Genomic DNA, 14,943 nt, shown 5'->3' with positions numbered 1-14,943 from the left:
CATTGGTGTAGAAGGAAATAGTGAAAGAAGAAAAGGCAGGACCAGGAGTAGAAATCAAAATACTGGGAAATACGCAGCTAGTAATCATAACTCTCAATGTGAATGGAATGAACTCACACATAAAATGCAAGCAAATAGCAGAGTGGATTAGAACCCCAAACCCTACTATATGCTGTCTACAAGAAACACACATGAGGAAGGTAGATACACATAGGGTGAAAGTAAGAGGATGGAGCCAAATATATTGGGCATCAACTGATAAAAAGAAGGCAGGAGTCGCAATCATGATATCTAACAAAGCCAAAGTAAAGATAAATCTAGTTAAAAGAGATAGGGAAGGTAATTACATCCTGATAAAAGGCAGTATAGACAATGAGAAAATATCTGTACTCAACATGTATGCACCAAATGGCATAGCATCCAGATTTCTAAAGGGGAAACTAGTGGAGCTCAACGATTAAATATAGAAAACCTATACTAGTGGGAGACCTGAACTTGCCTCTATCCAAACTAGATAAATCAAACCAAAAAATAAATAAGAAAGAGGTAAGAGAAGTGAATGGAAAAATTAGAGTTAGTAGACATGTGGAGAAAAATAAATAGGGACAAAAAGGAATACACTTTCTTTTCAGCAGCACATGGTTCATTCACAAAAATTGACCATGTATTAGGGCATAAAACATTGCAAACAAGTGCAAAAGAGCAGAAACAATAAATGTATCCTTCTCAGATCACAATGCAATGCAAATAATAATTAGTAAGGTTACATGGAGAAGTAAATTAAAAATTAACTGGGAATTAAACAATACGATTCTCCAAAACTGATTAGTTAAAAAAACAAATCGTCGAAACAATTAATAACTTCATTGAAGAAAATGACAATGGTGAGACACCCTTCCAAAACCTATGGGATGCAGCCAAAGCAGTACTCAGGGGGAAATTTATATCCTTGAGTTCATATATAAACAAATTAAGAAGGGCAGAGATCAATGAATTGGGCATGCAAATTAAAAAACTAGAGAGTGAACAAATTAAAAATCCTCAGATGAAGACTAAATTAGAGATCCTAAAAATCAGAGGAGAAATTAATAAAATTGAAAGTCAAAGAACTATTGATTGAATGAATAAGACCAGAAGCTGGTGTTTTGGGAAAAAAAAAAAATAAAATAGACAAAGTACTGGTGAGTCTAATTAAAAAAAGGAAAGAAGAAAACCAAATTGGCAGTATCCAAGATGAAAAGGGAGACCTCACCTCTAATTAAGAGGAAATTAAGGCAATCATTAAAAACTATTATGCCCAATTATATGGCAACAAATATGGCAATCTAGGTGATATGGATGAATACTTACAAAAATATAAATTGCCTAGATTAACAGAGGAATAAATAGACTAAACAATCCCATATCAGAAAAAGAAATTGAACAAGCCATCAAAGAACTCCCTAAGAAAAAATCCCCAGGTCCAGATGGATTCACAAATGAATTCTATCAAATATTCCAAGAACAACTAATCCCAATATTATACAAACTATTTGACAGAATAAGCAAAGAAGGAGTTCTACCAAATTCATTTTACGACACAAATATGGTACTGATCCCAAAATCACGCAGGTCAAAAACAGAGAAAAAAAACTATAGACCAATCTCCTTAATGAATATAGATGCAAAAATCTTAAATAGGATACTAGCAAAAAGACTCCAGCAAGTCATCACAAGGGTTATTCACTCTGACCAGGTAGGATTCATACCAGGAATGCAAGGATGGTTCAATATTAGGAAAACCATCCACATAATTGACCATATTCACAAGCAAACCTACAAAAATCACATGATTATCTCAATAGATGCAGAAAAAGCCTTTGACAAAATACAACACCCATTCCTATTGAAAACACTAGAAAGTATAGGTATAGAAGGGCCTTTCCCAAAATAATAAACAGTATATATCTAAAACCATCAGCAAATATCATCTGCAATGGAGATAAACTAGAAGCCTTCCCAATAAGATCAGGAGTGAAACAAGGATGCCCATTATCACCTCTATTATTTAACATTGTACTAGAAACACTAGCAGTAGCAATTAGAGAAGAAAAAGAAATTGAAGGTGTTAGAATTGGCAATGAGGAGACCAAGCTATCACTCTTTGCAGATGATATGATGGTCTACTTAAAGAATCCTAGAGAATCAATGAAAAAGCTAGTCGTAATAATCAACAACTTTAGCAAAGTTTCAGGATACAAAATAAACCCTCATAAGTCATCAGCATTTCTATATGTCTCCAACCCATTTCAGCATCAAGAATTAGAAAGAGAAATTCCATTTAAAACCAACCTAGACAATATAAAATACTTAGGAATCTATCTGCCAAGACAAACACAGGAACTATATGAACACAACTACAAAACACTCTCTATACAATTAAAACTAGATCTAAACAGTTAGAAAAACATTTATTGCTTATGGGTGGGATGAGCTAACATAATAAAAATGACAATCCTACCCAAATTAATTTACCTATTTAGTGCCATACCCAGTGAACTACCAAAAAGCATTTTTACTGAATTAGAAAAAAACATAACAAAGTTCCTTTGGAAGAACAAAAGATCAAGGATATCCAAGGAAATCATGAAAAAAATGCAAAGGAAGGAGGACTTGCAGTCCCAGATCTCAACGTATACTATAAAGCAATGGTCATCAAAACAATTTGATACTGGCTAAGAGACACAAAGGAAGATCAGTGGAATAGACTTGGGGTGAATGACCTCAACAAGACAGTCTATGATAAGCCCGAAGATCCCAGTTTTGGAGACCAAAACTCACTATTTGATAAAAACTACTGGGAAAATTGGAAGACAGTATGGAAGAGATTAGGTTTGGATCAATATCTTACACCCTATACCAAAATAAACTCAGAATGGGTGAATGACCTGAATATAAAGAAGGAAACTATAAGCAAATTAGGCGAACACAGAATAGTATACTTGTCAGATATATGGGAAAGGAAAGACTTTAAGACCAAGCAAGAACTAGAAAAAAAATCACAAAATGTAAAATCAATAATTTTGATTACATCAAATTAAAAAGTTTTTTTACAAACAAAAATAATGCATCCAAAATTAGAAGGGAAACAACAAATTGGGAGGCAATCTTCATTACAAAAACCTCTGAGAAAGGTCTAATTACTCAAATTTATAAAATAGCTAAGCCAATTGTACAAAAAATCAAGCCATTCTCCAATTGATAAATGGGCAAGGGACATGAATGGGCAATTTTCAGTTAAAGAAATCAAAACTATTAATAAGCATATGAAAAAGTGTTCTACATCTCTTATAATCAGAGGAATGGAAATCAAAACAACTGAGGTATCACCTCACACCTAGCAGATTGGCTAACATGACAGCAAAGGAAAGTAATGAATGCTGGAGGGGATGTGGCAAAGTAGGGACATTAATTCATTGCTGGTGGAGCTGTGAAATGATCCAACCATTCTGGAGGGCAATTTGGAACTATGCCCAAAGGGTGCTAAAAGACTGTCTGACCTTTGATCCAGCCATAGCACTGCTGGGTTTGTACCCCAAAGAGATAATAAGGAAAAAGACTTGTACAAGAATATTCATAGCTGCACTCTTTGTGGTGGCAAAAAATTGGAAAATGAGCGGATGCCCTTCAATTGGGGATTGGCTGAACAAACTGTGGTATATGTTGGTGATGGAATACTATTGTGCTAAAAGGAATAATAAAGTGAAGGAATTCCATGGGGACTGGAACAACCTCCAGGAAGTGATGCAGAGTGAGAGAAGCAGAACCAGGAGAACATTGTACACAGAGACTGATAGAGTGTGGTACAATCGAATGTAATAGACTTCTCCATTCGTGGCAATGCAATGATCCTCAACAACTCTGAGGAATCTATGAGAAAAAAAACACTATCCACATTCAGAGGAAAACCTGTGGGAGTAAAAATCACAGATGAAAAACAACTGCTTGAATACATTGGTCGAAGGGATATGTTTGGGGATGTAGACTCTGAATGAACATCCTGGTGCAAATATCAACAACATGGAAATAGGTTCTGATCAAGGACACAAGTAATACTCAATGAAACTGTATGTGGGGAAGGGTCAGTGGAGGGAAGGGAGGGAAATAATGTGATTGTTGTAACCAAGGAATAATGTTCTAAATTGACTAAATAAACTAACTAAAATGGAAAAAAAAAGAAAACTCAGTTGAGGAGTTCCTTTTCTCCTTAGAGGCCTTGTTTTATGACATAATGTTAGGTTTAGAAGGGATCTTCCAGGGCAGTGTGGCTTTGGGGAAAGGACACTTGCCTTAGAGTCAGGAAGACAGGGGGTTCAGATCCCATCTTAGACAGTGATTAGGTATGTGACTAGGCAAATCACATGACTTCTTTGATCTTGTTTCCTCCTCTCTAAAATGGGGGGTGGGGTGGACCCTAAAGTCCCTTCTAGCTCTAATGTATGATCCTATGACTTTGGCAAACATCCAGTGTAGCTCCCTCACTTTACAGAGGGGGAAACTGAGGCACTAATTTGAACTTCTCTGCTGCATTCAATCAGTGGACATTTATGATGCACTTTCTATATGCAGAACCTTGGGTTAGAGGAATAGAGTCCTTGCCTAAAGAAGTGTACTGTCTACTCAGGAGCTACGCCATGTACCCTGTTGACTGTGACCCTTGATGTCCCCTGATCATGGCCTTCCAGGGAGGTGAAGGGCCCCTCCAGGGCAGAATATTAGCCAGAACATCTGCCTGGGGCTGTGAGTCTCATCTTCCATCTGGGAGTGAGGAAACTGCCTAGCTCTGTACCTGGATTTTGCTGTTCTAAGAGAAAAGAGATAGCCTGTGCTTGACTTCTGGTCTTTTCAGGTGAGTGGGTGGCAGCACCTTGGCAACTTGGAACCAGCTGAAGACTATGGCTCATTTTGCGCTGTGCTGTGGTTATGTGCACCATTTTTCAGTTGAACTTTGGCCTTAATTGAAGATATTATTAAAGCCAGAATGGTCCTTCCTGAGGTAACATGGTATAAGAGACAGGGCATGGGACCTTCCCTTTGGTATTTGGATTGGTCCTCCTATGTAGGAGGTGCTGGAGCCATTCTCTTCTCTTGAATGTGGTTTCAGTTGATGTTGTTATGTCTTGTTAGTACCTAGTCATTGGCAGATGGTGTGAGCTCCTGGAGAATGGGAATCTCTCACTTTTTTTTTTTGTATTTCTAGGTCTTAGCTGTGCCTGGCACATAGTTGTTTAGTAACCAGATCTTCTCCCTCTATCATGTAGACTAGGAGATTTTGGGTAATCTCTGAGCAGAAATATGCTAGACAGCATTTTGGACAAAGGGGTCTTCCACCTCTGGCAGACCTCCAGGGATGGGAAACTCATTCCTTTCCATAATAGCTGTTTTGGCCCCCTTGCTCTTAGGAGGGATCTCCTTAGGTTCTCAAGCTTTCATTTTTCTGTAGTCTCTCTCTGGTCTAGTGTTGCTAGTCTGGAGTCTCAGAAGAACTGAAGTCTCAGTCCTCTGTCTCCTGAGCTTGCTGGAGGCAGCGTTCCAGAAAATGCCCACACCCCAAACCACCAGGGTACTCATCCTCCAAGAGGTCAGGGATCAGAGTAGCTGGTGTTGGTCAGAGCTCCCCAGACCTGGCTTTGGTTCTCAACTTCCCAGAAGGGAAAAGAAAGAGCCCAGTGTTTGCTAGCCACTTTCACTCTGTGCTTTAAAAGAACTCACTGCCCCTTGATGTCATCCTCTATCTCTGCCAAGAGAAGGGTAGGGCCACAGATGACCCACAAGTGGCATACAGGGGAAGCCTGGCAATGAGGCCCCTCTCCTCTCTCTAGGCCACATAGACTTCACTACCCAGCTGGCCCCACTTCCATGCACATGGGGTTCCATCTGGCCATTCTAAGGTGTCTTTAATCATGGGACGGATGTACCTCAGGCTCCATTCTCCACGTTGGGTTGATTCTTGGGAGCAAACCATGAAAGCAGGCTGCCTGGGTCCACTACAGATTTGCATTACTGAATTTAAACTGGTTCCTCAGGGTGGCAAGATGATCTTTGAGCACTCCTCCCCACAAGTGACTCACTCTCCCACTCAGCACAATTTTTCCAAACTCCTTCTCCCTCCGGCTCCTACAGATTTCCTTCCTCCTACCCTCTCTGTCTCATCTTTTACTGAAAAAAATTTGATGTTAACCAAGAACTTCCTTTTCTTCCCCCTCCTCATTTTACATCACTCAAATGCCCTCTGCCATTATGCCTCTTTCACTCCTGCTTCACATGAAGAGAGGCCCTTCTCCTTGCTAAGGCCAATCCTCTACCCACACAAATGATTTCTTTTCATCCATCCTGTTTTCTCTAGAAGGTCATCCCCTCTACTTTCCCTTTCTCTGTCATTTATCCTCCATCTACCTCTGTCTTCCAACTATTTCCCTACTCTGCCTAGAAGCATGTCCCTGACTCCCCCACCCTCAAAAACCCCCTCACTTTACCTTTCCATCCCAACTAGCTCTCACCCTATATCTCTTCTTTCTTTCATGGCTAGCCTTGAGACCTATGTCGGTGACAGGAGCCTCTACTTCTCCTCTCGCTCTTTTCTCAAGTCTCTGAAGTCCGTCTTGTGACCTCTTCATTCTAGAAATTACTGTCTCCAGATGATCTCTTCGTACTAAGTCCAATGGCCTTTTCTCAGTTCTCACCTCTCTTGATTTCTCTGTAGCCTCTGACATTGTCAATCCTTCTCTTCTCTTTAATATTTTCTTCTTACTAGTTTTTTGGTGACATCACCATCTCTTAGTTCTCTTCCACCCTCTCTGACTGCTCTTTCTGTCTCCTTTGCTGGATCTTTATCAGATGACCTTGGGCTAATTGAATCAAACCCAGAAAGAGAACTGGGCCTCCTGAAAGATATACGTGTCTTCTGAAGAAGCATTGGACAACCATCCACAGAGGAAAAACGACGTGGATGGAGACTTCTTGTTGTTCAGTTAATAACATAAAATTATATTGGAGAGCTACTTTGTGCTCTTTATCTCCCTAAACAGATAGTAGACAGTGAAAGACAGAGACAAATGGAAAGCAAGTTGGGCCTAGAATTAAGCAGAAGGGAGACTGGGCAGATTTACCTTTGGGAAATGACTGAGTTCCTTTAATTTCTTCCATCTATTTCCAAAAAGGATGACTCATCTCTTTAATACCAATTATTATTATTATTATTATCATTATGGTATTCATATGTCTGCAGGACATGGAACAGTTCCACAGAGCTTTAGGGCCCTAAAAGTGATTATATCCTGGAGAACTGTGATGGGTTTATGGTAGGTAGAATAAGTCGTGATATGTCAATCAGTTAGCAATCACTTATTAAATGTCTCCTGTGTGCCACATACTATGCTAAGAACTGTGGCTACCAATAAGGCACAAAATAGCTCTTGCTCTTGAGAAGTTCCCACTCCATATTCAGGAAAGAAGAGACCAGCCCTTTGTTTTGGGGGTAGATGGGATGATGGTCCCTGGGAATAGGAACAGTCAGACCTGCTCAGTTCCTATTTTGAGAATATGTTTCTCCGTCTGGATGTTTTCTACCCTTCTCTGCAATTCTAGAGTGTCCTAAGGAATCCAAGTCAAGGTCCTTGGCCTAGACCCTAGAGTATGAAAGCTGTTCTCTTCCCATTTTTGAATGTGACCCAGTCCTAAAAGAATCATTTCAGGAGTGTTAAAGCTCATAATGAACCAAGACTGGCCCATCCTTTCTATGTCCCATCCCCAGGTTCTTGCACTAGCCATCCCTCATTTTGGGGGGATGCTGGGGTCTTTCCCTCCTCACTTCCCATGCTAATGAACCCTAGTTTTTTCAGAGCTGAACTCAAGCATTACCTTCAACGTGACACTTTTCCTGTTCTCTCCAGAAGCTAGTGGTTCCCTACCAAATGACTGTGATTCAATTTTGTGTATATATATATATATATATATATATATATATATATATATATATATAGAGAGAGAGAGAGAGAGAGAGAGAGAGAGAGAGACAGAGAGAGACAGAGAGAGAGAGACAGAGAGAGAGAGGAGAGGGAGAGAGAGGAGAGAGAGGAAGAGAGAGAGGAGAGAAAGAGAGAGAGAGGAGAGGGAGAAAGAGGAGGAGAGAGAGAGAGAGAGAAAGAGAGAGAGAGAGAAAGAGGAGAGAAAGAGAGAGAGAGAGAGACAGAGAGAGAGACAGAGAGAGAGAGAGAGAGACAGAGAGAGTATTTTAATATGTCTCTAGCATAGAGACAGAGAGATAACTGCTCATTTGGGTGAACAGGGCTGGGGCACGTGCCCTTTCCTGTCTTATACCCAACTATTGTTTGTTGGGCAGGTTCCATCCTGGGGAAGCCTGATTTTTAATTGGTTGGGGAATTGGGCTCCCCATTCTTCCTTCTGATGGCTTATTAATCTCCCAAGCCCAGCATGCTGAGGATGTTGCTTATTATAGTGATCATTATGACTTGGAAGTCTAATGGGGTTCCCTAGTAGGAGAGAAGTATGAAAGAGGTACTCATTGTGGAATATGAATCAGGTCTGGGACAGGTATTTTATTCCTACACAAGAAAGAAATGCTAATCATGGCAAGCATTCATGGAATTAATAGGATTCAGTCTTAAATTATAATTATGGTTCCAAGCAGCTGCAGAGCTAATAAGGAAACCTTTTCTGGACATAAAACAGTACAGAGGACTGTGGGTTAGCCATTCGACGTTTCATCTCAGCAGGGCACTATATCATCTAGCAGCCAAATTTGGGTGGATCTTCCTAAGGACCGACCTAGAGGGAGGGCCAGTCTTCTTTCCTGTGGCACAGAAGGTGGCAGAGCAGACATGACAGCTGCTGTCCTTCAGGCCTCCCAGGACCTTCAGACCATGCACCAGCAGTCGTGTATCCAGCCACCCCTTTCTCCTCGGATCAGAAAAAGGGCGAAGTTAGCCAGAGACCTTTGGGGCCATCGTGCCAAGCTGAGAGTCCCTGAGGGACAGCGGAGAGGTGGCCGGGGTACCAGAGAGGGACATGATGCCGTCTCGTCCTCCTGACTCTGCCTCAGGCCACGCTCATGTTCCAGGCTGCTCTGAATTGGACTGTCGTCGATTTCTAATGAAACAGTCATACTCTATTGGGTTGATTGGCATTTCTCTTCTTCTTAGTGATTTGGACGCGTTTAGTCAAGTTCCAAAGCTGAGAGGCATTAGACAGCATTTCCTCCCCCAGAAGTTCTTTATCCCAACAAAACCCCAGGTCCCAATTCCCACTGAACACACGGAGGCAGGCGTCCCCTGAGAGCACGCAGCACTGGGATGGACGGTGGAGAGAGGGCGGCAGCTTGTGCTTCAGGCACTCGCCTGGTCACTCCTGCTCTCTTCTTGCTCATGATCCCTTGACAGAGCAGTGCATAGAACACATGAGCTCGGAGTGTGGAAACCTGAGTTCAAATCCGGCCTCGAATACTTAGAAATAGACAGCTGTGTGACCCTGGGCACGTCATCTTGACCCTCAGCCTCCACGTCCTCATCTATGGAATGGAGATGCTACGAGCACCCGCCTTCCGGGGTTGTGATGTGAAAAAAATGAGATCTTGAAAAGTGCTGTTCAAACCTTAAAGTGCCATTTATAGTATTGTTGGTGGGGCACATGTGAAGTGCTTTAATAGCTATTTCTTTTGTCGTCATCCACTGCATCCTGAGCTGTGCTCCTGACTTCTGTCCTGGACCAGGATGGCCCTGGAAGAAAGGGTGAGGCTGAGGCCTTTATGCCTCCCTCTGGTCCAATTCATGCACCAGTCAAGATGTCTTCCCATGATGTCATTGGTCCTCTTAGAAAATAAAAGATGAAAGACAACAGATGTTGGGTGTGCTTAGCACAGTCCCAGGCACTTCGGGGGGAGGAGTCATAGCATAGCCTCCACCCCTGCTTGGGACCTCTTTAAGACCCAGATACGGTCTTGGTATCAGATGAATTAAAGACTTTCCCCCAGGGAACCTGGGCGTGGTGGAGACTTCATGTTTTCTGAGGGTAGTGTGGAAGCCACTGGGCAGGCATTCTCTTGAGGGTACCCCATTCTGGCTCCAAAGCCAGAATGATGTCTCTGGCTCAGGTGATGGGCCCAGCCCCTGGCCCCCATTGCTTGTCATTGCTCCCAAAATAAAGAAATGACTTTTTTGTTCCTCGTTTCTCACATAATTCCATGTGGCTGGGAAAGTCACATTCTTTATTGCAAGTCAGTGCAGTCATCTCAAGGGCTGGAGGCTCTCCTGGTGTTTCCCTGTTTGGCTTTCCCTCCCTTTCCTCTCCCTTCGACAAGGCCCCCGGACAGCTGGTCTCCCCTAGGAGAGCAAACTTGGGAACTCTTGGGGCTGTGGCCACATTTGGGGAAGCAATTTCCCAACAGCAGCCTCCAGGCTTTGGATGAAAACATGGAAAAATCCAGTGATGGCGTGCAGCTGCCCCTTCAGCTTACCTTGTCCCATTCCACAGAGTCATCCTTGAACATCCCAAGCAACAGTGAGAAAGGCAGCCCTTTGATCTCTTTTTTGTGGATCCATTTTGTTTGAACAAAACTGCTCCTTTCCAGCAAATCCCTAAATAAACCTTTTTACAATAAGCTGCTATTATGTTCAATCCAGATGCCTCCCTAAAGGACTAGGCACTGAGGATAGAAGGAAAAGGAAAATTGGCACTCTGTTGGGGGATTCAATATGGAGGCAGAGCAGTGAGTGCCAGCAGAAGTACTAGACTTTGGGAATCAGGAAGGGCTTCCTGGAGAAGGTCACCCCTGAACTGATGCAGAAGGGAGCTCAAGATTCCTAGGAAAGAGAGGAGGATGGGCTGGAAAATGTTCTTTCAACTTGGGCACTCCAATACTGGCACTGACCCTTGTCTTGGACTAGGATGTTTTATTGTCCTTTTTGCCTTAACTTTAGTTGCTGCGCCAATCCTGCCCGTCTTCTTTAGCCAATTTATTATGTTGTTGGGGTGCCTGGGTAGTGCTGCCTTCATCATTTGGCCTCACTTCGTACAGGTCTTCCATACGTGTTCCTCTGAATTTTCCTACTGACTATCCCTCTGGCCCAGAGCTGTCCCTATACAGTCAAGGGCTATAATCTGTTTTGCCCTCCTCTATCAGTCACCAAGCAGGTGTTTTCTCTCCATCTCTTTGTGCTCACAAATAGTGGGGCCACACCATTTGGTCCCTGCTGATTTTCCTTTGGCCACAGTAGTGCCCTCCTTGAAATAGAGCACCAGGAGCAGAAACTCGGAGATAAACAGCTGGAACACTTGGGGGAAACTTTCCTTTTTTTCTGATGATTGAACCCAGTTTGTAACTCTACCATGAAGGAACTAGAAGGCCTGTATTTCTGAAGCATCTCCACCAATAGATGCCTGACGTTGTGGGAGATTTCCTTGGGTTCCTTATTTTTAGGCCATTTAAAAGTGAATTTCTGCAGTGGTGGGGTGACAGTAAAGAGCCCATTGTTTGGAATCATAGGACCTTGGGTGAAAGACAGGCTTTGTTTACTTTAGTAAAAAATCTTAGAAAAATCACTCCCATCTCTGGGCCTCAGTTTCCTTACCTGTAAAATTCCAGGTATGGCTTCATCCAACTCCCAGTCCTGGGATCTTATTCCAATGTCCCACACCAACCAAGTAAGCTTCTGCTTGGCTTCCTCTTTCCTCTGTACCTCATGTTCTGCCCTCACACCCATTTTGGGCCCTAGTGATGAGCAGCCTTGGTGAAAAGTGAGAGTACCCCAAAGCCCGAGGTGGGATTGAAGGCTGGTGCTAGAGGAAAGAGAAACTGGGCCTTGGCTATAACGAGGAGGGAGACTAGAGCATTGTGGGAAAGGAGCAGCCTTATAGGTCTGAAGGGGTCAGGATCCTAGTTGTAATAATAATAATAATATTGAATGGAAATATGTTTTATGTGATAATATATGTACAACCCAGATCAAATTACCTACCGTCTCCCACAGGAGGGAGGTAGTCTTAGAACTTCAGAAAATGTATGTGGAAAAGTTATTACATGTCATTGGGAAAATAAAATCTTTCCCCCCAAAAACACATAACCAGGGGGAGCACTGAAGGAGCCTTTAAGTTTGCCAGATGCTTTACACACACTGTTTCACGTGAATTAGATGCTATTGTTGTCCCTTTTACAGATGAGAAAACTGAGATTTGTCATTCAGTTATTTTCAGTCATTCTCACACTTCATGGCTCCATTTGGGCTTTTCTTGGCCAAGACACTGGAGTGGTTTACCATGCCCTTATTTTACAGGGTTTTTTTTTTTAACATGTTTTTAAAGCTTGAAAAAATAATAATTTTGCTGATTATTTTACAAATGAGGAAAACAAAGCAAACAAGGTGAAATGACTTGTCATCAGTCTTATAGCGACAAAGGGTCTGAGGCCAGATTTGAACTCAAGAAGATGAGTTTTCCTGACTCTAGACCAGATACGCTAACCACTCAGAAAGGTGAAATACCTGGTCCAGGCTTCTACAGCCAGAAAGTGTGTTTGAATCAGGATTTGAATTCAGCTCTTCTTGTCTTCAAAACCTGAGATCTCCCTGAAAACACAGACCAAAGGGAGGAGGGAGAAGGGGAGGAAGTGGAATTTGGGGAACCAGCCTCTGAGGTGGTCCTCAGGAAGCAGAATAGCTTGGCAAGCTTTGGGTGAGGGATGTGCAGGAAGTCACTTTTGGAAAGTGCTTAGCTTTGGTTGGGCACTTGTTTTACTGACTCCATTTGCACCAGATGCTCCACTCTTAGAACCTGATTTCTCTGTCCAGGTAGAGAATGTCCGTCTGATGGACCGAACGTCTTCCAAAAAGCCAGTCCTGGGGACTTTGTATCTGACGGCCACCCACGTCATCTTTGTGGAGAACGAGCCTGAAACCAGAAAAGAGACCTGGGTGCGTACAGGAGGCTTGGTTAGCGTGTCCGGGTTTGTTTTCTTGGTGGCCCCGTGATAAAGCCTCTTCTTCTTCTGAATGCTGCCATCTTGCTATGCTCCAAGGGAGGGTTGGCCTCCATCAGCCAAAGGTTGGGGGTGGAGCCTGTGGAAGCTCCTCCCCACGAAGTGCAGGAAGCAGAACCATTCTGGTGAATCGAGGCCAGAGACCTCAGGGGGTTCCAGGGAAGGAAAATAGAATTGGGAGAAAGAGGGTTTGGGTTCAAGGACTGCCAGCCACTTACCGTAGATGCAAGATGCCCTGGTGGTCTTTGGAGTGCTCTTCTGTAAAATGGGAGTCACCGCATCCTCTCATTGATTGGGTTTTTTTTTTTATTTTGATGCCCCTAATGGCTCAGGCCCTCTCCCTCACTCAAGGAACTCTGGGCCCACGCACATTGGATCTGATCCCTGGGGGCTGGTGACCCCACAGAGGGTCAGTTTCCATCTTTGGCTCCCTGGCCCCCCAATGGAGTTTAATCCAAAAAACCTCCCAAGCCCAGCTTAGAGAGGACTTCTGCTTGGGTTTCCCTCAGAGTGGTTGGCGGGGCCCCACTCCTCTGAGAGTGGGGCACTCTTGGAGACAGCCTTCCTCATAGAAGATGACTAAGATGCTTAGATCTCACAGGAGCCCCTGGACCAATGGAGAACCCTAATAGCCCACTGGCTTCCCTCTCCATCCCCTGAAGGAAGATGGAGATTAAGTTCCTGCTGATCCTAGCAGACAACCTCCTCAAGACTTGCAGCACCACCCTGGGGTTTAGACTCTTCTCCTCTCCCTTAGAAGACTGGCCTTGGGGCCAGGGAACCAGTGGCCCCCTTTTCGCCAGACTTATCCTATTCAGACAACTCTAAGCTACACAGGGCATGTAGGCTGGCCACTTTCTTCCAGAGACCTCTGCCTCAAGCAGTCTGGCACCCCCCCCCCCAGAAGAGTTCATTCTAAGCAGGCCAGCTTCTGAATTCCCAAACTTCTTGGGGTTCCCCACGAAGCAGCTGCCACAGCTGATGAGGCCCAGAAAAACCTCTTTTCCCTGCCTACTGGGTGAGATTCCATGGTCATACTGCTGAGGGGAATCCAGATCCCTCCTCCACCTCATAGGCCGCCGGGGCTCATAAGAGGCATCCTTCGGCTGCCCTACACCTCGTGCAGACCCAGAGCCACCATGGGCTTCTGCTCGGTGTTATCATTACCACTCCTGGGCTAGGGAAAGGAGAATCCCCACCTTCCTTGCCCCCTCAGCTGCACTCTGGAAAAGGTGAGGAGTGGGTCCTGAGAGCCCCGAGACGATGAAGGAGAGAAAGGAGGCAAGGAGAGGACAGAGGAGAAAGAAGGCAGGGAGAGATCAGAGGAAAGAGAAGGAGGGAGGGAGAGAGGAGAGAAAGGGGAAGAGAAGGCAGGAGAAATCAAAGCAAGGAAGGTGATGGGGCAGAAGGGAGGGGTTAGGGAGGAAGGAAGGGCAAAGGAAGACAGAGACTTTCTTTTCAAGACCTTGAAGAGAGGAGCCTTACCTCACTTGGCCAATCATCAGAGTTCCTGAGTCTTGGTCATGCCCTGTTCTGTAATCTCATCAGGTAGATTTCACCAATGCCTCATGTCATCAGGGATGCTCTTCATTCCCCTCCCTCCTCCCATTACCGAGCTCATAAGCTCTTCTCTACTTCTCTTCATGACCTGGTTTCACTCTGGTCAGTTTGACCTTGGGTTTGAGTGTCAACCCAACTCTGCCCCTGGAATACCCTGATGGACGCCCAGGCATGATCCGCTCTCTGTTCCCTCTGATCCATCTGCCATACCTGGTACCAGCCCGTTTTCATAGGAGATGACCTGAATCTAATCTTTACCCTGGCCCTGACTCGGAGGATCCTAGATAGAGAGCTGGAAGGTGCCTTAGAAGCCATCTAGTAAGTCACCCATTTTACAGGTTTGGAAACCAAGGCCC

At 43.9% G+C, this 14,943-nt stretch overlaps 1 protein-coding gene across 1 annotated transcript in view; it reads left to right on the top strand.

Annotated features, from left to right (window-relative positions):
- MTMR7 (myotubularin related protein 7) overlaps positions 1-14,943 on the top strand; it is a 123,928-nt gene that overhangs the window by 32,013 nt on the left and 76,972 nt on the right. Inside the window, exon 2 of the mRNA XM_007495622.3 lies at positions 12,840-12,962. Coding sequence (XP_007495684.2) covers positions 12,840-12,962 — 123 coding nt within the window. The remainder of the gene's footprint in view (positions 1-12,839; positions 12,963-14,943) is intronic.

The sequence above is a fragment of the Monodelphis domestica genome, chromosome 6 (genome assembly GCF_027887165.1).
Source record: "Monodelphis domestica isolate mMonDom1 chromosome 6, mMonDom1.pri, whole genome shotgun sequence".
Classification (NCBI taxonomy): domain Eukaryota; kingdom Metazoa; phylum Chordata; class Mammalia; order Didelphimorphia; family Didelphidae; genus Monodelphis; species Monodelphis domestica.
The sequence above is the reverse complement of the archived record's forward strand: the minus strand, read 5'-3'. Positions and strand labels throughout refer to the sequence as shown.